This window comes from Parasteatoda tepidariorum, chromosome 7 (assembly GCF_043381705.1).
Source record: "Parasteatoda tepidariorum isolate YZ-2023 chromosome 7, CAS_Ptep_4.0, whole genome shotgun sequence".
In the NCBI taxonomy this organism is placed as follows: domain Eukaryota; kingdom Metazoa; phylum Arthropoda; class Arachnida; order Araneae; family Theridiidae; genus Parasteatoda; species Parasteatoda tepidariorum.
The window spans coordinates 2,049,323-2,072,406 of NC_092210.1; the positions used below are offsets into that span (position 1 = coordinate 2,049,323).

A 23,084-nucleotide genomic window follows, 5' to 3' on the forward strand; every position below is an offset into this window, starting at 1 on the left:
TTTTTCCTTATATATTTAATAATTTTCTTCTCTTGTCATTATTTTTTATGATTTTCCATATATTTATATATTACTGCAGTAAGAACGCACTATAAAAAAATACTCTCTATTTACGCTTTTTACCTCAATTTGCACTTCCCCTGTTTTCCTATTTTGTAATCTGGCAATCTTATTACGAAAATATTTTAAATCATTCTTGAAAATTTTCCCGTTCATGTAAGTTCAGTTGAATTTGCTACTCGCTTTATAGATTTCTTTAAAGGTCAGATAGAGAAATGACCATGCTCTAAAGTTCTTATCAAGGTCTTTGAACTCTATTTATTTTTAAAATTTCAGTTTTAATTTGTTATCACTGATAAATGTAATGGGTATAAAACTCAAATGTTAAAGGGGTTTGCAATAGGCACCGAATATACTAATACAGGTATGCTAATATATCGGAAATTCAGGTTTTCAAAATGATAGCTCTTACTACCACACATTCAGAAAACAATTCATAGGTGAAAAGTAAATTAAACCGAATAAAGGGTTTTTATGTCATGCTCTAAGGTATCATAAAAAAATTACAAAATTTTTAATTTATAAAATTTTGCAAAACCATATAACCATGTTAAATGCTATAATTTTTTGCTAACTTTACCAAAATCATAACCAAAGTGCTTCGGTATTTCCGTAGTGCTAAGACACGGTAAATTTTACCATATTCTGGTAATTTTGACCATACTTTTTTTCCAGTTTATAGAGTATTATATTGATGTTATTAAAAATCTATCAATACCTTTAGCTGATAAAAATTATCATTAGTTGATGAAAAGCAGATCTATTATTTTTTTAATCCGAAATCCTCCAACGATTGAGTAAGTCATTTATACCCATGAGACTTTTTGGTTGAAAGAAATACTTTTAAAAAACTAGCAGTGTTTTAATGTTCAAAGAAAAATGATACTTACAGTCCCTGGCTAAATTATTAGACGCACTATATAACATTCTATGTGAAATCTTAATTATCAGTATATACTATACAGGTTTATTGTTTTTACGCGGTTTGCACTAGTTTACGTTCGTGTAATAATTCGTTAAATTAGGCAATATATAATATAAATTAGACGATATATTATATAAATATAGAATATTTACTGTATAATTTAATATATTATTATATTGTAATAATTAGATCAAATTATTAGATTCACTGCAGTGTTTTAATAATGACATGCCTTGCATGAGTTTATATGCAATACTTTTATATTTAAACATACATGTAATGGGTTTTTATTCAGGAGATTTTTTATATACTTCCTATTTGTATTTATTTTCAACGCATTGCCTTGCAATGTTAACCAATTGATACACGAACGAAAACAAGTGCAAACCGGTTTCAAACGCGTGAAAACAATAAAGCTGTATAGAGTATCATCAGATAATTCAGACTTTACATAGAATCTTACAGTGCGTCTAATAATTTGGCTGTATCTATTGATCTAAGACTAGTAAATATTTTTAGAAGCTTCTGATTTGGAACTTTTATTTATGAATTATACCTCTGGCATAGGAATAATTTCTCCGCTATTATCAAACAATTTGCTTTAAAATTCAAAAGGAAAAAAGAATAAAAAGCAAGAACGAATATATTTGCTTTTTTATCAAATAATTTGAACTCTCCTTTCAAGAGGAGTTAAAATTTTGCTTTCAGGAGAATATAAAGTTGTATTTTTGAAATTATGCAAATTGGTGTTCCCATATTTGGCATGAAGCTGATGCAGAGACAATGTTGCCATCTAATGAATAATTCGACTTCAAATTTTACCTTTATGAAGAGGTAATATTTTGCCCGGGGTGCATACAATATTTCACTTTTCAATCGCAAGTAAAAAAAAAAAACTCGAGATGCCACTGGAAAATTTGCAGTCTCTTATTTTCCACTGCAACCGTGGTTTTTAAAGGGGTAGAGCAGGAGGAAACTAGAGGAAATTGTTTTTACGGCTACATCAAATACCTCAGGGGTAATATCAAAAACTTCAAAAAATTCTTAAGGGAAACTTCATAAAGAAAATAAAAACTATATTGAGGAAAAAAGTAGTCTTTTTCAGAGTAGTTGAAGCCTTTCAACTATTGGCTTTGATGGATTTGTTCTTCATGAAAAATGCATTCTGCGCTAAGTTTTGTTTCAGTTTTTAAGACAGAAAATTGCTTTCACAGTTTTCTTTTGCTTTTCTTACCCTGCTTACGTGACAATCAGGTTTTTCATTTCTCTGAATTTTCTTAGCTTAAAGTATAATCTTAAAGCGGAATAAAATTGAATTTAATATAGCTGAAGACAAAAATTAAATGGGCTATGTAAAACATGAGAAGCATCATATAAGATAAAAGTTACTAATATTATTACATTATTTCAAGTTTTAAAAAAAATTGCATTGTTCGGAGTTTAGTTTGGGATAGTTTTCACCAATAATGAAGAAATATCTTAGAATAAGGGAGGATAAATTATTACTTTTTCATTATTTGTTATCACTAATAGAATGTTTTAGTGCAACATATTATTATATTATTTATTTCATATCATTAATAAATAAATAGCGCAGAATGAAGGAAGATAAATTATAACTTTTTTATTATTTAATATTACTAATAGAATGTTTTAGCAAAACATATTATTATATTATTTATTACATATTATTAATGAAGAAATATCGCGGAATGACGGAAGAAAAATTATTACTTTTTCATTATTTAATATCACTAATAGAATGTTTTAGTAAAGCATACTATTATATTATTTTTTACACATTATTAATGAAGAAATATCGCGAAATGAAGGAAGATAAATTATTACTTTTTCATTATTTATTATCACTAATAGTAAAACATATAATTATATTTTTTATGCATTATTTTATAATCAAACAAATTAATAACAGTATTATATTCAAAATTTCGTTAGCTAAAAAAGTATCCGTGATTTACTTTGAAAAAAAATTTTAGCTTGGAAAAGAATGATAATAAAATTAGAAATAGGAAAAATGAAAAGAGAAATGAAAGAAATAGGACATATAGGAAAAATGAAATGAAATGCATTATTGAGCTTGAAATCAAAACTAAATAGATGATAGGAAATCTAAGAAAATGTAAAATAAATAAAGAAATAAAAAGTACCATACTCTAAATAAATCGTAATTACTCTCGTTTACTGTACTGTAGATATAATTTTTTGTAGATATAATTTTTTATACTGTAGATATAATTTTTTGGTACCTGAAATTTTCAGACATTTTTATAAAGATTTGCCAATGAGGTATTAAATGTTTATTCACTTCTTAAATGTAATTTTAATAAGTAAGGCATTTAAAATAAAAAAAAACCGTTTAAGATTTTTCTTTTTAACTAAGCACTGGAGTCGTGGGAGCTCTGTGAACAGAGTAATGAGAAGCCCCGGGATCGAATTTCGGTGTTGACCAGTCATGTACTCTCAGCTCACACCGAACACAATGCTAACATAGCAATTTTGCAGAGTTTTTTTTTGTGAGTATGAATATAACAAAATTTTTTGTTAAAATAACAGTGCTTGTTTTTTAAGTAACAGTACTTATCTGCACAAAAAAGAACAAGCGTTCGTTTTTGAGTTAAAGTATTTTCCTGCAAAATAAAAGGGTTTTATATGGGCATTCCCACTGACAGTTTAAAATAACAGTGTTTTTCTGTGAAATAAAAGATTTTATATGGGCATTCCTGCTGACAGTTTTAAATAACAGTGTTTGTCTGTGAAATAAAAGGTTTTATATGGGCACTCCCACTGACAGTTTTACATAACAGTGTTTTTCTGTGAAATAAACAATTTTACATCGGCATTCCCACTGACAGTTTCAAATAACAGTGTTTTTCTGTGAAATAAAAGATTTTATATCGGCATTCCCACTGACAGTTTTAAATAACAGTGTTTTTCTGTGAAATAAACGGTTTTATACCGGCATTTCCTCTAACAGTTTTAAATAACAGTATTTTTCTGTGAAATAAACGTTGTTATACCGGCATTCCCGCTGACAGTTTTTTTCCTGTAAATTTAACAGTGTACCAATGTTTTTTTTAAAAATCATTCCTAATATATCAATAGTTTGAACTTCGTAACAGAGACATTCAAACAATGGATGCCAAACAAAATCAGTAACGATAATTCAGATGCATATTGAAAATAATTCTGAGAATGCTAGGCTTTTTTTTCTAAGAACTTTTTACGGAAAAAAAATTAAAGAATTCTTTCGAAATAGGAAATATCTGAATAGAAGCAAGCAAAGAACCTGGAATAAAAGAATTTGTAATAACGCAAAGTGCGAGAGCTCTTTGAACCTGTTTTCAATCCTTTATGATCAGGGATGTCACAGATTATTTATTCATTTTATACTCCTGAAGTCAGAAAAGAGAAAAGAATTTTTCCTTGAGTCTCAACAGACATTCAAGAAAAACAGAAGAGGAGAAATAGTTCCAATATTTAATTATGTCGAGTTTCATTGATGTCAATTCTTTTTTACAATCTGCCTGGCATTGGGCAGAGTTCTTTTATTGCACACAGTTTTAACTGAATTGGATTCAAAATTTATAGCTGAAATAAAGTTTTTCATTTGTTCTTTATCTTTAGAGAACGTTCGTTACAGCACTCCCTCTCCGAGTTAACAATAAAGTAGTATTTTTTTCTTCTTCATAAATGATTAACTTTCGCGGATTTTCTTTATATCATGATGATAAAGCATTACATAATCCCGATAATTCACTGGCTTTATTTTTTATTACAAAACTGGTATTGATTCTGATAGAGGAACTGGATGCTTCAATTTTACGTTAAAGTAAAATTATTGTTTTTAATTATAAGTACTTTCTATCACTTATAGTTTAATTATTAATATTTTTTAACAAATATAAAATTATACTATATATTTTATTATCTGCAATTACTCAGTATATATATATGTTACCGACAAAGTATGAAACACCGGCATGCAGTGGAATGCTTAGGCATTGTATATACCAAAGGCATTGTATATAATTAGGCATTGTATTAGGCTTGTTTACGTTCGTGTATAAATTGGTTAAATTAGACGATATATAAAATAAATTTGATGAAGGGATATATTAGATGATATATTATATAAATATAGAATACTTATTGCATCAAGCATTATATTAGTATATTATAATAATTAGGTCAAATTATTAGACGCACTATACTTTTTTGATAATGACATGATTTGCACGAGTTTGCAGGCAATACTTTTATATTTAAACTTACATGTAATGATTTTTTTTTGCATTTGCGTTACATAAAGAGGAAAACCATGAAAATCCATGATCCGTCTACCCCTGAAGATAACACTGTGGTCGGTGGGAGCCGTGTGCGGAATTCGCATCTTCCTACCATCTCTGAGATTCGAAGCCCAGTTCCCCTCATTGGAGGTCGAACGCTCTATCCCCTGAGCTGCCACGACTCTGATATGACGACCAATATTGGAGGATTTTCATCATGTTATGTTTATAAAGCATTGGATAATTAGCTAACTTTATTTTCTCTCTAAATTAAGAAATCGTAAGGGTCACCAATGCTCTTTTCGGTCTTCAACTTAGCGTTGGACCAAACACTAAAACTAATAAAGCTTGGAATTACACAATGAAAAAAAATATAAAAATGAGATTGCTAACACTTTTTTCTATTTTTCGCATAGACTTTATATTGACGCTTTGTGTCATTTTCAGAATTAGTATAGAGGGCGCTGGTAAAAGATAAACTGAAATTGACCTAGCAGTAATCAATTAACTGCTACGAATTTGCAGCTGTTATAAAACTATATTTATGTGGCGACAGAGCTTTCGTAAAACATCCTTAAATTTTAAAACAAACTTTTAGAACTTTCTATAGCTTTTTTTTTTCAAAATAATATTTTATTTTACATTTTTTGCGTTTTATTTATTCCAAAAGAGAAAAATACAGATCATGATCAGCTTAAAAATCAGCCCCAACTGAGCAGAAATTTCGTTTAATCCGTAAAGATAGCTTAAAGATTTTCAACTTCGTTTTCAAAGTCACTATAATCCTGAAAGAATTTAAACCTTTAAGTAGTTATAAGCCGATTATCATAATGTTAATAACTCGGCTAACAATTTACCCATTTTCTTAATAATCACAACTCGATAGCTATAGCGTAATGATACGAATTCTTATAGGTTAAAATTTAGCAAAAAAAAATTAGCATATTCAAAAAATAGTACTTTATTCTTAATCTTCTGATTCAATACTGCTTAATGCGCTTTTCTTCATATTATATGACATTATACTTTTGTAATTCTTATTTTTAACAATACTCAAAATTTTATAATATAAACTTCAATATTACATGGTTGATAAAGTATCTCTCTAAATAAAATAAAAGAATCGCAGAGGCGTCGCCGTTGTCTTAGATGTTGAACTTTACGCTACATTTTGTTTCGCCGCGTAAAAGAGACTTCAGATTTTGACATGAAAAAACCGCTCTGCTGCCCGCAGAAATGCAAGTACTAAGTTGAAATTTAAAGTGCTTAAAGGACCATTTTTGCTCATAAACTTGTCTTTTTAATCGAAAGTAATTACAATTTTAAGTGCTTTTTTCATAAATGTTCCTTCCTTTATTTTGTTTTGAATAATAACTACTTATGCACTGTTCTAAGAAAATTCATTTATCTCCATTAAGCTCTTTATTTATAAGTCTGCACTTGAGCTGATGTCGGGACTAACAAGAAAGAGAGAGAAAGAGATAAGATATAGCCAGATTATACAGATCTTAAAATTTTAATTAAATTTTTTGAAATATCAAAACTTTAATGGAATAAAAATAAACACTGTTTCCTTTTTTAACTTTTATAATAATATAAGTCTTGTTAGAAAGTAAAATTACTTCGGATTTACTTTTTCTTATTGTTTAACACATTCGGCTTCTATGTTTTTTTTTCAATAGCAGCTTACTATTTTTAAAATCTCTGGAAACTTTTACATCGTGCGTGATTTTATCAAGCTTTATATTTTCTAACAGGTTTTTATGAAAAGAATCAGTACTCTCACACATAAATTACTTACATTTTATATACTTAGATATTACATGCATTTTATAGCGTATTGCTTTTAAACATATTTATACCGTAGAAATTATTTATGGGTTATTCTAACAGCTATCACTAAGTTTGATAATCTTCTATGAAAGAAGTATTGAAAATTTTGGAAAAAATCATAGTTAATTTGTTTGATTTTCAAGACATTTTATATTACTCCTTTACAGAAATTTTTATTTTTATCATTTACTTAATAATAAAATCTATAATAATAAAATAATAAGTTAACGCGAATCATTATCTATAATAATAGAAGAATAAGTTAATGCGAGTGTGTAGGGGTGTGCCTGTCGGTTTCTCTAATAACTCAGAACAGTTTTAGCGAAGATCCTAAAATTTAAACACTGGTTTTATTTTTTACTATTTTTTTTATTACTTTCTCGTTATTATTATTACCGTCATTGAACTGCTGACTACAGTTTTGGGTTTACGACTACTAATGCTCAACTACGTAACCTTGTCTTTTTGAGCCCAACCCTGAAGACAAAGAAACTCCTGGATCAAGTATTGGGCGAAAGTAGCCTTCGTGGAGGACTTTTTGATGAAACTAACCCGCATTTGCACTACATGGAGAGGAAAACCAGGAGAACCTCTCACGGTTAGCCCAACGGCAAGGGAACATGATCTGTGTACCCCTGAGGATGTTCCACGTCAGTACTGTGGTCGGTACAAGCCAGATGCGGCTTTCGGATCAACAATCGATTGATGGGATTTGAACCCTGTTCTCCTCAATGGAAGACGAAAGCTCTATTCCCCTAGATATCACGACTCTAACACTGGTTTTAAAAAAGATTCCCCCAGATCCTAAAAATTGTTAAAAATTCCCATATTCCCTTTTGATAATTGATTTTTTTCCCCTCTTTGCTTTAACTTTAAAAATTGCTATAAAAAATACAAGAATCTGTTCTTCGTAAATTTTAGATACACACTGGTGTTATATCATGGATATTTGCGTGTTTTCATCTCTATCATTATTTAGATGAAAACACGTTCTATTATCCTTTATATCAATCAATAATATCATGCAAGCCTTATGATAACGAAGCATGATTAATCCTTAATTTGATAAGTTGAATTTTTAGAAACATGTTTTGTTTAATCTAATAGCGTAAATTTTCCAAAAAGAGATTCAATATATGACAGAGTGAAAACAATGGCATCACTTTTACTAAATTATTGTGTCTTTCTGTTTTTAGTATGATTTCGCAGTTTTGTTCAATACCCATTCAATTAATAATCACTCCCCCCCCCCCCCCCCCCNCCCCCCCCCCCCTCCCCATATGAATAACGGGCATTTATCCACAGTTAGAGAAAAAAAGTATGATCAAAACTATCAAAATTTACCGTGTTTTTGGCTCTGTCGCTTTGTTATTGACTTCGGGCAAATATAATAATAAAAGATGTTTTTATTACGATGCTGTTAGGTAGTAAGTGTGGTAAAAATGTGGTAATTTCATCTAGATACATTAGATCGCGGCCTAAAATTCATCTATTTGGTTAAATTTATTTTTCAGTATTGTATTTTTACTAAATGTGGAGATATATGAACTATAATTTTAAAAACTGGAATTTCCAGTAAGCACTAATGAACGGTATAAGTACAGAATAAGTGTTTCAAATACTGTATGTTTTTGTTTTCATTACCAGAATTATATGATACCATACTGTTTGTTTAACCAGCAATGACATTATCGTACAATTACGTTTATTTTACCACAAACGTATAGTAACTGCTTACATGTATGTATAGTAAGCTTGACGCACGTATAGTGCGTGTACGTATAGTGCGACGTATAGTGTGTGTATAGTATGTATAAAGCGTGTACATAATGTACGTATAGTGCGTGTACGTACTGTACGTACATAAACGTATTGTAAGCTTGATTATACATTTCTCTTTATTTTAAATAAATTAAATACTTCTCCAATTGACTTTAGAAAAAAAAACTAGCCCGTTTTCTTAACATTTTTATTTGTATTGGTATAGTTAAAAATTATATATTGTTAATATTCAAGAAGAAAAACCTTCTCAGAATTCTTGCTAATGAAAATTCTTGTTTTATCTTTTGAGAGAAAACTCACTTTCTCTAAAAGGATTCCCACCCGGGGAAACAATCACTTTTGAATTACCTAGTCGGTTTTAATAACACAACTTAAGACAAATCACATTGACAACTAAACTACGTAATACATAAAAATAAACATTTCCTAATTATGTGACTTTGTGCTGCCATCTATATTTCATTTTGAGAACTATTTCAAACAGAAACACTGTCAATGCTGTGTTCCAAATAATATTATATTTTTACATTCACTTAAGACCTAACCATTTTTTAGGAGTTCGTGGGCTTTGTTATAAATATCATTGCTCGTATGGTGCTATTTGCGTGGTTAAAAGTGGCTTTCCGACGTGCGAGTGTCCCACCTGCACTGAAGAATTTGAGCCAGTGTGTGGAACAGATGGGATTTCCTACACAAATAAATGTAAGCTGCATAGAGAGTCATGCGAACAAAAAACTGAAATTGCAGTTGCATACAGTGGATTGTGCAGTAAGTGAATCTCATTTTTATATCACTTAATAACAAATTTTAGTTTTGATTTTAAACTTATTTAAAATTTCAAAACTGTATTTGCAGTCTATGCGAATAAGGTTGGATTAAAAGGCAGAATTTTTAAGATAAGAAAACTTATTTTTGATATTTAAAAATCATTATTTGTAGATTTAAGATTCTGTTTTAGTCTGTTAGAAGGAATATCAACCTTAATCTCTACCATTTAATACAGAGAGTAATTTTTAGAGTGAGTCATATAGTACGGTCGCCATATATACGATTTTTTGTAACCAAAAATCAAAGCCATTGAGTTGCACAAACTTTTTTTACTTAACCGTCTTTTTACAGCCGACTCAATTTTTGGGTTTACGGCTACTAATGTTCTATTACATACATAGTTTGTAATTTTGAATCTAAGCCCGAAGACAAGGAACTCCTGGATCAAGTATTGGGAGAAATTTGTTTACATTACAGGCTATTGTCAAAACAATATAATTTAGAAATACATATGATTTAAATTATTTCACTGCATTTTATAAGATAAAAAAAAAGCAACCGTTGAATAGATTGCACACTTATAATCTTTCCAAAAGTCTACATGGTTCATATTTTAGTTATACCATTAAAATTCCCGATGAGGTGCTTAATATCCGTTATTTTGTTACATTAGTTGTACGATCCTTCATTAAAAAGTTAAACGAAATTCTTTACTTATGGTAGAAAGTTAACGCTTTGTGTTTTAAAACTTATGTATGTATTTATGAATATATCATGAATATATATGGATTATGAATATATTTGAGTATATAAAACTTATGAGTACATTATTTTTGTGAAAAATAAAAAAAATATATTCACTTGTTGATCATTTCAGACGGATGTGAAAATAAAAGGTGTGAATATTACGCCGTCTGTGAAAGCGATGGTCGGGGGAATGGCAAATGTGTCTGCCCCCAATCCTGTATAAAAGTAAGATTATGTACAGAGAGAGATCTTGTAAGATTATCTTAACGCGGTTTTTAATACAATTGTATTTGTTGTACTGTAGGTTGAATCTCCTGTTTGTGGTACAGATGCAGTTACATACCTCAACGAATGCGAGATGAGAGTTGAAGCTTGTCGTAAGGCTCAATATGTTTTAGTGGTCTCAAAGGGTCCATGTGGTATGTTTTGTTACTTTTAAATGTTCAAAGTTCTTAAAATTTAGCATATTAAGATCTGCTCTAACTGTTGTGTAAATAATCAATGCTTTTATCGTTTAATTTATCAAAAAAGTTTTTATAGAAGGTTAGTATTTTATTTGCATCCCACTAGAGCTACGAAATGGGCTATGAGAGACGGTCTAGGAAGTATCCATGAGGATGATCCGAAGACATGTCATTGCAATTTTGATCCTCTGCAGAGGGGATACTAATATAGAAATAATTGTTTCTACCTGAATGAGTTTTGCACACTACGTAAATAATATAAGTTATTTGAGGACTGCGTTTTTAAAATGAACGGAAAAAGAGAAAATAATTCTATTTTGACGTGACCGAAATCTGAAAACTAAGTGTTCATCGGTTTCATCGCAGCTGGAAATTTTCAGTACTAATAGAAGTTGATTGCGAAGGCGTTCAGCATTATGTTTCACGTTTTTAGTCTAGGAAAACAGAAACTATTGTCTTTGTTTTAGTTACCTTTCTTAATAATAATAATAAGAAGAAGAAGAAATTCATAAAATTCTACCCGATTCATCTCGGCTTTTGATCTGACCTACAGAACATTTTTGAGCCATGCTAAAGGAAAACGTCGGTTCTCGCCTGGAAACGCACCCAAATGCCAAATGGAAGCATTTGGAATATCTCTTTCTTCCTTTTTGATGTTCTATATTTGCGTTTAGATTTTTTCTTAAAGTTTTTTAAGACTGATTTTATTCAGCCTCTCTAAAACAAGTTTCGGGTTGAATAAAAATAAAAATATTTTCTTTCGTTACCTTATATTTTTTATCTTATGTACATCTTTATTTCCCTCTTAAATGAAGAACTTATCTTTTTTAAAGACTCAAAAACCTTTGATGTCTAAATTCGGGAAACACGGCCCGATGAGAACTTTGGCTTCAATCAGAATACCGTTGACGTGGTAGTCAACCAGTTAAAAAAAAATTATATTTTTTTCACTACCCTTCATATTGTCATCTTTCAACATGTTGAGATTCATTTAACTTTGTGAAGCGTCACTCGACTATGGAAGTTATGGATAGATGACAATTTTTGCTTTCACCTGAATACGGGAGATGCAGTAGTCAAAGCGTTATAAAATAATTTTATTTTCTCTCACTACATTCCATATATTGTTTTAATTAATGATAAATTCATTAAGTAATATCGTAAATATTTTAATTCAGTCAAACCCTACTATAGTGAACACGGTTTATAGGGAACTCGTTCGGTTTATAGGGAACAAAATTCTCACTCCCTTGCCTTGCTATACACATATGTTATTTTTTGTGGATATAGTGAACCAAAAAAGAGAGGAAGTTGGATCAAAGTGCACGTAAGTGATACGTCTCACGTATTCTTTGGCCAAGAGTTGGATATTAGGAACTATTTTCTGTCTTCGACTGATTTTTTCTTCTTCGTTTTCTGGTAATTTTGAAATTTCTACAAGTAATAGATATACCGATTTTTAAAACCATCTATAGAGTGGTATGTGTCCGTAAGCATTTTTTCTCTTCTTTTATCTCAATTTCTCATCTCTAACTAAAGGACATCCCTAAATTTTTTGTACGCAGAGACGAAGAGTAATAAAATTTAACTCATTTTTTGTTACTACTACATATTGTTTTTGAGTCATTTCATTTTATGGGTCATTTATTTAAATAATGCGTAATAAAAGGGAGAAGTTCAGAACCATTAGCTGTATGGATATAGTGAACTTAAATTTCGGTCCCTTGAAGGTTCACTATAGAGGAGTTTGACTGTATTATTAAATTATTTACGACAAGCATAATATCATGCATACTTTTTTGAAGACGTTCTCAAAGGGTTAAAGTGAATAACATTTTATGGCTATTTAAAAAAGCATTTTTTATTTTTAGGAAAATAATTTTCACAGATTATTCAACACATTACCTATAATTTTTTTATTAGAGAAGCCCCTCTTGACTTAACTCTACGTCTTTTAGATCTCTGTCAAAATGTTCATTGTAAATATGAATATTCTTATTAGAGAAGTATCCTTGTTCAACTTAACTTTACGTTTTTTAGATATCTTTCAAAATGTTCATTGTAAATATGGCTATTTTTATTAGAGAAGTTCCCTTGCTAAACTTAAATTTACGTTTTTTAGATCTGTGTCAAAACGTTCATTGTAAATATGGAGCTCGATGTGAAAATGGTCGATGTGTTTGCCCAACTGATTGTCCAAACGTGTCCGAAACTGTCTGTGCAAATGATGGTGTGACATATCAGAATGAATGCAAGATGCGCCATGCAGCGTGCATTCACGATCAGGAACTGAATATGCTTTTCTATGGTGAATGTGATCAAGTCGACGAATCACAAGGTACATTTTGATGATATAATATGGTGCGTGGCGTTTTTTAAAAGCCCTTAAAGGTGTTTTTTTATTGGGTGTTTTTAAAAAGTGCTTAATTTTCCCTTTTCGAAAATGAGAATTTTTTCTTTATCATGTCAATTTTCGCCACGTATTATGCAAAAGCATGCTTTTCACATTGTTCTATTCAACATTTTCACAATTCATTCGATCACAATCTATTTTGGCTTACATTTGGTCCGCATAGCGTTTAAAAGCGTCAATCATTTTACATGTTTGATAAAATACTTGGAAGTCCGCATGTGCGTCTACTGAGCTGGGTTCGGTGAGATTAATGCACTCTCATGTGCAACTCAGCTGCATTTTGCAAGATTATTCTCCACTTTAGGCTTCATTTTCCACCCTCTGATATCGAACCGAAAAATCTCTTTATCGTTTTAAAAATGTCTAATATAAGCAAGAGAAGAGTTCTTTGTCAGAAACTAGTTATTTTATGATCATGTAAAGTCTTCGAAAACTATCTTGCATTTTTTAATGTACATAGTGCTTAAAAATACTTTTTGAGTGCTTAAAAAGTACTTAAAATGTGCTTATTTTTTGTTGAAAGATTTGGCTACCCACCCTGTGTAAGCACTTAAATAACTTAAGTATCCTCCCATTCAAAAATAACAAATATAGGTAAATGATTTATTAAGATGAACTTTTATTTTACAAGAATATTCAGGTTTTTATTTACATTCGAAATATATCTCTTTGCGTACCTTAACAACAAGCTTACAAACTTGAGAAAGCCAAGAAGCTATTTCTACCTTTCACATGGGGTTTGAAATAAATAGCCCATTACTATGTAAACTACTATGCTTATTACTTTACATAAAATAGGCTTTGTATTACTAGACAGATTAGCACGTAAATTGCTAGTGACTACTTCTTTTTTTTTAAAAAAAAAATCTACTACTTAAGGGGAATGCAATTAACATCTTGGTTATTATTTTACATACAAATCGCGAATTTGCCTATGGCACTGTGACTGGCAACGTGCATGAGACAAGAATGATTTCTAGTGAAGGAAAAACACGTGGAACCTTTTCGCGGTAAAAAAAAAAAAGAAAGAAAAAATTAGTAAAAGTTGCAGTTTATGTTGCGAGCAGTGTCTTTGGAGTACGTAATGTCATCTATTGCTGACTTCGCAGCGCCATCTGTTGAGCTCTGCGACACCACAGTAAATACGAATACTCAGGCCCTACATAATTATTTCAGTTAAAAAATCATTTAGTACAAACTGAAAAGCAGAGCAGTGATGGCTTAGGGCAGTGGTCGGCCAACTTATTAGACAAAGAGCCAAATATGAACATTACAACACTTTTAAAAAAAATTGGGAGCCAAATTTGCTTGTTTAGTAAACTTTCATTACACTAAATTCTGTTTACTAATTTGTACACTAAATAAAACTAAATTTCATACTTAATAAACATTTATTAATGCGAACAATGCGCTTGCATCTCCTTGGAAAGTTTGAGTAAGTCAGGTTTGTATGTTGTTGTTTTTAATTTTAGGCATGATTCCAAGTTCTCATCAATAAGACGACTTCTCAGTTTACTCTTGATAATGTTCATGCTTGAAAAAGATTGTTCGCATATATACCTATGTAGAATCAAAAAGGGAAAGAACAGCAAACGCGAGCTTTTTCACCTGATCATAAGAGTCAGGAATACTATTCCAGGCGTTGAAAATGATCATGTCTTCCTTCTCCAGGTCATTCAAAGCCGACCACTTGTGTTGAGAACTGAGATCAAATTTTTCTTCTCCACTATTTCCAATTCAACACTAAGACGTTCGAATTTAGAGCACCATATCTCCTTGTTTTTTAAATCCAGTAATTGTATTTCAGAGTTACCAATGTCATTTTCAAAAGGAGAACATTTCGACTGGGTTATCGCAGCATTAAGAGGATTTTTGACAAATGCTGAAGTTACTCTGCTGTTTTTAAATTCCTGAAACCTGCTGAGAAATGCTTCCTTCATATTTAAAATTATTGTTTTAAAATGGTGTTTATCAATAGAAGAATTAATTTATTGGCGATGCTTCAGCAGGCTTGGAAAGTGAAACAATGTTTCCCTTTCAAAATCAAAAACTTTTTAAAAAGACGGGACAACGGCAGACACGGTAGATAAGACAAAACTGTTCACACTGCAACTGCTTGTCTGTGATGCCAATTTGTACCCCCACTACTTTAACTTTAGATAAGGTATGCGCGCATGCTTGTGGTAACTTTGTATCGCACCGGAGTACACCGAAAATATACGAAAAATTTCAGCCGGTAGCTTGTTCATGATTTGTGTTTACGTTTACGAAAACTAATAAAATTAAACTCGATGTCCGTTACTTATTTTTACAACANATACGAATCCGCATCCGTCTTGCACCGACAACAGGGTAGACGTGAAATATCCTCAGTGGTAGACGGATGATGGGTTAGAGTCTCTTTGCCGTCAGGCTAACCGTGGGAGGTTTCAGCGGTCTTCCCCTCCATGTAACGCAAATGCGGGTTAGTTCCCTCAAAAATTCCTCCACGAAAACAAATTTCTCCCAATACTTGATCCATCCATGAGTTCCCTTGCCTTCTGGATTGGGTTCGAAATTACAAGGCTACGGAGTGTAACGTCAGTGGTCGTAAACCCGAAAATTGGACTGGCTGTTCAACGTCGGTTATAAAATAAAAACTGAGAAGCAAAAATAAAATCTAACTTTCTCAGGAATCTTTGCCAATAATAAACCAAAAGCGAAGAATATCCGATACAATACTTAGCTGAAGTTTCGTGTTGGTCTGGCACTATGAGTTTAACAAAATTTCTTTCGTCATAAGTAATTTTAATTGGTAAAAAAAATGCAATGAATAACTCCCGCGAAATAGTAATAAAAAAAGAGAACTTTGTAGTTTTGAAAGGAAATTTATTCAATTAGATTAAAGCAGTGCCTATGACAAGCGGTAGTTTGTCGCATTTTTGAAAACTATCTACCATCTTCCTTTCAACTTTTGAATTTTTTTTTTAAATTATTGTGATTAGCATTTTCTGAAAATTTCGTTTAGACTGAGCCCTACACATAATACGGCAACATTTACTTTGAATTAATTATTAAAAAGCAACCGATACTTGAATATAACCCTTTAATTAAATCTTTATGTATAAAATCAAATTTTGCTCTATTGTTCAATCCGAAGGATACTGGAAGAAAATCTTTACCTAAATAATTTTGAAAAATCTTCAAAAGATGAAATTTAGTGTAAACATCTAGATTCAAAAATATTTTGTTTAGTTTATTTTCTTTATTTTTAATATTTTTGTATTTAATATTTTATTCTTAATTTTCACTTTAATTATAAATTTCTTCAATTTTAATTTCATTTTAATTTTATTTAAAATTTTATTTTTAGTTCTTAATTTTTTTTTTAAATTTTAATTTTTGAAAATTATTGATGAAAAGTTATTTTCAAATATTATTTGTGTATTTTAATATTGTATTACACTAATATTTCATTTTTATTTTCTGTTTTAAATATAAGTTATTTCAGTTTTATTCTAATATTAAATTTATTTAACTCTTGGTTTTTATTTTATTACTAAACTTATTTTTTAAATTTAATTTTATTTTTAACCTTTAAAATTTCATTTTTATGTTCTAATTCAAAATTTAAGTTTTAAATTTTTTTTTTTAATATTTTATTTTATTTATAAATATATTGTTAATTTTATTTTTCATTTATTCTTTTAGATGAAGGTTCAGGGGTGGAGATGGACTGTGAAGAAAAATCTTGTAAATTTGGTGGAGTCTGCGAATATGACTCTGAGGGAGTCCCACAATGCGTTTGTAATTTTCATTGTTCCCAGGCATTGGATCCAGTTTGTGGATCCAATGGAAAACTATATGATAATGCGTGTAAACTAAGAGAAGAATCTTGCAATCAGCAGAAAGGAATAATGCCAGTTCACATAGAAATGTGCGAAGGTAAATATTTATAGTTATTAAGTTTACTAGATGGTTCATTAAAAATTATACAATAATATTAGAGAATTATTAACTATAATCAGATTGAAACCAATCTTTAAAATTTTAATGATGTGAGAGTTTTTGATTGATAAAAATTGATATGATGGTATATTGAATTCCGTAGATACCAGTTGATGTTTGACAAAAACAGAAAAATAAAACATTTTCTTTTCAATCTCAAATTATTATTTTACATATCTCAATTTTTATTTATTGTTTACGAAAAATTAAGAAAAAAGCTGAAAACCATTAAAATATGTAAATGAATTTGAGAATTATTAAAATTCTCATATAATTAATATAAACTTAGATTTAATCATTATCGAAAATATCACAAGGCAAATTTTAAATGAACTAAAAGAAATCTCAATATATTTTAAGATGAAACTGTTTTACGAATTTCTTAAGACAAACTTAATTCACTTTAAAGATATTCAAAATGTTTGTAAAATGTCTGCTAAAATTCTTAAGTTATTTTGGAGATAGAGTTAATTCTTGAGAAATTCTTCTAACTTTTAAAGAATTTCTTAAGAAAAATCTCAAGATTATTTTTAGTGGGGGCAATTCTTGAAGTTTTATTATACCATGTTTCTTAGAAATAAATATGTGTACTTTCTGTGGTAGTCTTTCTGTGAATCATTGATGTATTAGAAGATTTTAGCATATTTTGGAGAATTTTGTAGTTTTTTTTTTTTTTTAAGTGATGCTTATTAGTAGATCTGGAATAGCGCTCATTAAGGTAATTATTTCTCAAAATTTAAAGTTTGATACAATATTTAATTAAGGAAGTATTTTTAAAAAAGTAAACCTAATGGTGAGATTTGCGGCAAACGCTTACAATAAGATGCTCCTTTTATTTCCTCAATTATTTATTATAAGATAACAGACAAAATGACTTAAAAGTAAAACCTTTCTATTAATAGAATATCGCGAAAAAATACGAAAACCGAATATTTAATAAACAGCAAAAGCTCCATGTGCAGTGTCCAAACTTAGGCCCTCTACACTCCAACTATATTCATGCATAACTAAATATAAAAATAAATACGAAAAAAATGGTTAGGGCAAACCTTTTGAGCCGCAATGGCTCAGTGGATAAAGCGTCCGCATCCGGCTTGCACCGACCACTGTGCTGCGTGAAATATTCTCAGTGGTAGATGGATCATGGATTAGAGTACCCTTGCCGTTAGGCTAACTGTGGGATGTTCTCGTGGTCTTCTTCTCCGTGTAATGCAAATGCGGGTTTGTTCCATCAAAAATCCTGTGTGTGTGAAAGTAAACTAAAAATGAATCACATATTGGTAAAAACTATCACCAGACCAAGGAGCTCCCGATTCTAAACTTTAACCTAATCTGAAATTAAAACAGATTGCATGATGTGCACTAATGTCTGATTGCACGTGCTATGCATGTTGTGTAATAAAATTCTAAAAGTGACCGCATTTGTTTTTATTTTTTGTAATCTCTAATGGTCTTATATCTCTAATGGCAGAATTCCGAGAAGTGCCTTGTGATGGAGAAAAACCACTCGTTGATATTGCCACCAACAAGGACTACTTCTGCGGTGAAGGAATAGGTTCAAAACTGTGTCCCCCCGGAAGCTACTGTCACAAATCTTCAGCTTTTTCTAAATGTTGCCGCGAAAGTAAGTAAATGTCTTTAACACTAAACATACCGTTACGAGACGAATGACCCGTTTAAGAACTTTTGCATCGAGAATGCGCTTCTCATCTTATCGTTTTTGCACATTTGACTTCATGACTTTTTCTAACAATTATGTTAATATTCTATTATTATTATTATCATTTTTGTATTTTGTTTGCTTCGAATAATACTTGTCGTAAACCTATTTCGACCACAACCGGCCATTTGACCAGGAGAACAATTTATTGCTTTATAAGGTTATCGGATCAGAAATAACGATGGAGTGCGTGTCCAACGTATTGTATTCGATGAGTTGCACATTTCTGCAAAGACTGTTGCGTAGTCAGTTCAATCAGAATAACTGAGAATTCAAATTTCAAGAAAGTGCTTGAAATTTTAGAGTAGCATTTTTGTGTCAGAAAAAGTGACAAAAACTGAATGTTTTGATACGTAGTTACCAACTGTTAGTTGATTTCTAGCTAAGTGTCGAAGCAATCAAGATTGCACAAATTTTTAGAAGAAATAGTATTAATTATAAGAATAATTATAAGAATTATTATAAGAATTATAGTTCTTACGTATTCTTATAATCATAAGAATAATTATAACAATTATAGAAATAATAATAATTAGAAGAAATATGTTTGGGGAAAATGTACAATGGAANTGAAAATATATATATATATATATATATGAAAGTAAACTGAAAATGAATCACATATTGGTAAACAAAAATCACGCTAACTAGAAAGCAAAAGGCATTCAAAGCGAAGACAGGGAAGAATATCATGAACGGAAGATCATCAGAAAACGGGGTTACAGAAAAACAGAGCGAAAACTATCAACAGACCAAGGAGCTCCCGATTCTAAACTTTAACCTAATCTGAAATTAAAACAGCTCGCATGATGTGCACTAATGTCTGATTGCACGTGCTATGCATGTTGTGAAATAATATTCTAAAAGTGACCGCATGTGTTTTTATTTTTTATAATCTCTAATGGTCCTACATCTCTAATGGCAGAATTCCGAGAAGTGCCTTGTGATGGAGAAAAGCCCCTTGTTGATATTGCCACCAACAAAGACTACTTCTGCGGTGAAGGAATAGGTTCAAAACTGTGTCCCCCCGGAAGCTACTGCCACAAATCTTCAGCTTTTTCTAAATGTTGCCGCGAAAGTAAGTAAATGTCTTTAACCCTAAACATACCGTTGCCGGTCGAATGACTGTTAAAGAACTTTTGCATCTTCTTATCGTTTTTGCACATCTGACTTCATGACTTTTTCTAACAATTATACACACTTAATATTCTATTATTATTATTTTTGTATTTTGTTTGTTTCGAATAATACTTGTCGTAAACCTATTTCTACCACAACCGGCCATTTGACCGGGAGAACAATTTATTGCTTTATAAGGTTATCGGATCAGAAATGACGATGTAATACGTGTCCAGCGTATTGTATTCGATATGTTGCACATTTCTGCGAAGACTGTTGCGTAGTTAGTTCTATCAGAATAACTGTGAATTCAAATTTCAAGAAAGTGCTTAACATTTTAGATTAGCATTTCTGTGTCAGAAAAAGTGACAAAAGCTGAATGTTTTGGTACGTATCTTATATTTTATTTCGACAGCATTACTTCATTTCTTACTAACTGTTCGTTGATTTCTAACTAAATGTCGAAACAACCAAGACTGCTCAAGTTTTTAGAAGAAACAGTACTAATTATAAGAATAATTATAAGAATTATAACTCTTTTATATTCTTATAATCATTAGAATAATTATAAGAATTATAGAAATAATAATACTTAGAAGAAATATGTTTGCCGAAAATGTACAATGGAAACACCCTGTATACATAAAGAAATGCTTTGTGTAATGAATTAAAAATTCTTAATCTTTGTGTTTGTAATACATAAAAATTGGCAATATACAATTTTGTTCAATTATTATAAAGTTTTTGTTGTTTATTTCCTTCCTAAAATCCATATTTCATACATGCAATCAAGAAACATAAGGTCCAGTTATTTGACCGGCTATGGTAGAAATAGATATATATATATTAAGTGTTGGTATCTTTAGAATGCATTTAGTGCAATCGAATTAGTTTTTCACGCAACAGCAGGTTAAAGTAAATTGTGTGATAAACATTAAGCTTGCTTTTCACAATTGTTACCCACCAATAACGTTAGTTAACCAAATAAATGCTTTATTTTTTTCTCTAAGCCTGTAAGCTTAGGGTACTTCAAATTAAACGTTTACATCATCGTTAGGTAAAAATATTCTGAAGTGGCGAAGGAAAGTTTGATTTTCCAGCGAATACAGGCTTCGGCTCTTAAAACTCTAAATAATAATACAAATATCAACTTATAACTTTTGCATGTTCTAAAAATGCTTCATAATGTGGAAAATCTATAAAATATTCAATATTTGTTTGAAAACCTACGAAATGCAACCAGCAAAAAGTTTTTATGTGCTAATTTTTGCACATATTTCTGCTCGTTCGTCATCCTTATTTTAATAAGTTTCTAATCTATAAGCAAATTTATCCCCTGAATATCTTTGTTCGTATTATGTTAGCTTCACATGATGTAAGGATCTTTTTTTTAATAATTTTTATGGCTGCTGTGAATTTGGAAAATGAAAATGTTATGTTAGATTTTGTCAATCTTTAGCCAGGGCCTTCTGATGATATTTCAAACTACTACTCTAAATTTCATTATAAAGAAAATCCTTTTTTTAGCGTTTTGAAAAACGTTTGTTTAATATTTTAAAAGTAATTCCATATTTTATTTTATTTTACAACCGTCGTTGAACAGTCGACCCAATTTTAGGTTTACGACTACTAATGTTCAACCCCGTAGCCTTGTAATTTTGAACCAGTCCAGAAGACAAGGAAACTCCTTGATCAGTACCCCCAGAGGTATGATTTTTTATGCGAACATGAAGGACTTAGTGACTCGACAAATTTAACGTGCAGCAGTCACCATTTACTGCACGGGAAGTCTACTGCCGGCGTGGATCGAATCCATGCCATCTTGGACATGGGCCCAGTGCCCTAGCAAACCAGGCTATTCCGGCACCCTAATTCTATATTTGTATTGTTTAGTGTCATATGATGGTACTTAAGTTGATAATTATTTATTAATTTAATTATTTCCATCCAGTAGTTTAAATTTTACCGCGTTCATGTTTTTTTTTTAAGAAAAAGAGTTAAGTATTTTTTTAATATTTAAAATATGTGCCTGCCTTTCAAGTTCAAAAAATTGAGTTTACCAAGTATATATGCGCGTTATTTAAATTTAAGACTTTACTGTAAGTCAATACCACTCAAACTGTTGTATGTTTCATTCTTTACTAAGAGTTTGAAAAAACGGCATTAGAAAAATTAAATTTTTAATGAAAAATCCTCTAAATCTTTATATTGATTATCAAATATCCCAATTTCAGTTATTTTAATCAAAACGTGCTCTGAAGCGATTTTTGGGTGCTGCCCAGATGGAAATACTTCTGCTCAAGGACCCAACAACGCTGGATGTCCAAGTATGCTTAAACATTGAGTACACTTAATAAAAATGCATGTGACGGATTTGTTTTTAAGAATATGATATCGCCATAGGTGTTTGCAACTGCAACCGTTTGGGAGCGTTTGGTTTAACTTGCGACCCAGTCTCAAAGCAGTGTTTTTGCAAGCCAGGAGTTGGGGGACCTCACTGTGACAGGTGTGAGCCTGGCTACTGGGGTTTGCATCGAATCACTGACGAAAACAGTGAGGGTTGCACTCGTAAGTAGACATACCATAATTTCTTAACTTAAAAAATTTTAAAAAATTCATATTGTGAAAGATGTTGTGGTTACCAGGTTGTGAAAAGTCAGTTCCCATCCTTAACAGGAAGATCTCTCAATTTTAAAAATTTTGTTGAACTTGCATGAAGTTAAAATCACATCATGGCTTTATTTAGTGCAATATCTCCTTGCTACTTCTATGGAAACGTGTATAGGGAAGAACTAAAAAGTTCTGTTGCATGTAGCTATGCTAATTATAGCCTTTTCAAAAGTGGAACCGTAGTAATTTTTTAAAATATGTAAAAAAAAATTGAAATTTGAAAATTTTAATCGATTAAAAATCTTTAGTTATTAATAATATAATTTATTTTCGATTTAAGCATTCATAA

General features: G+C 30.6%; 1 protein-coding gene across 4 annotated transcripts in view; it reads left to right on the forward strand.

Moving 5' to 3' along the window:
• LOC107442136 (agrin) overlaps positions 1–23,084 on the forward strand; it is a 187,935-nt gene that overhangs the window by 92,959 nt on the left and 71,892 nt on the right. For 2 of the 4 annotated variants that reach the window (XR_011637173.1, XM_071183000.1), the window contains exons 7-14: positions 9,463–9,675; positions 10,553–10,647; positions 10,727–10,841; positions 13,009–13,224; positions 16,990–17,223; positions 18,758–18,910; positions 22,360–22,452; positions 22,529–22,693. Coding sequence is in view for 2 of the 4 variants with exons in the window: in XM_071183000.1 (XP_071039101.1) it covers positions 9,463–9,675; positions 10,553–10,647; positions 10,727–10,841; positions 13,009–13,224; positions 16,990–17,223; positions 18,758–18,910; positions 22,360–22,452; positions 22,529–22,693 (1,284 nt within the window). In the remaining 2 variants the exon portion in view is untranslated. Of the gene's footprint in view, positions 1–9,462; positions 9,676–10,552; positions 10,648–10,726; positions 10,842–13,008; positions 13,225–16,989; positions 17,224–18,757; positions 18,911–19,931; positions 20,085–22,359; positions 22,453–22,528; positions 22,694–23,084 lie in introns of all 4 variants that reach the window. The other 2 variants (XR_011637174.1, XM_071182999.1) reach the window with 1 other exon arrangement.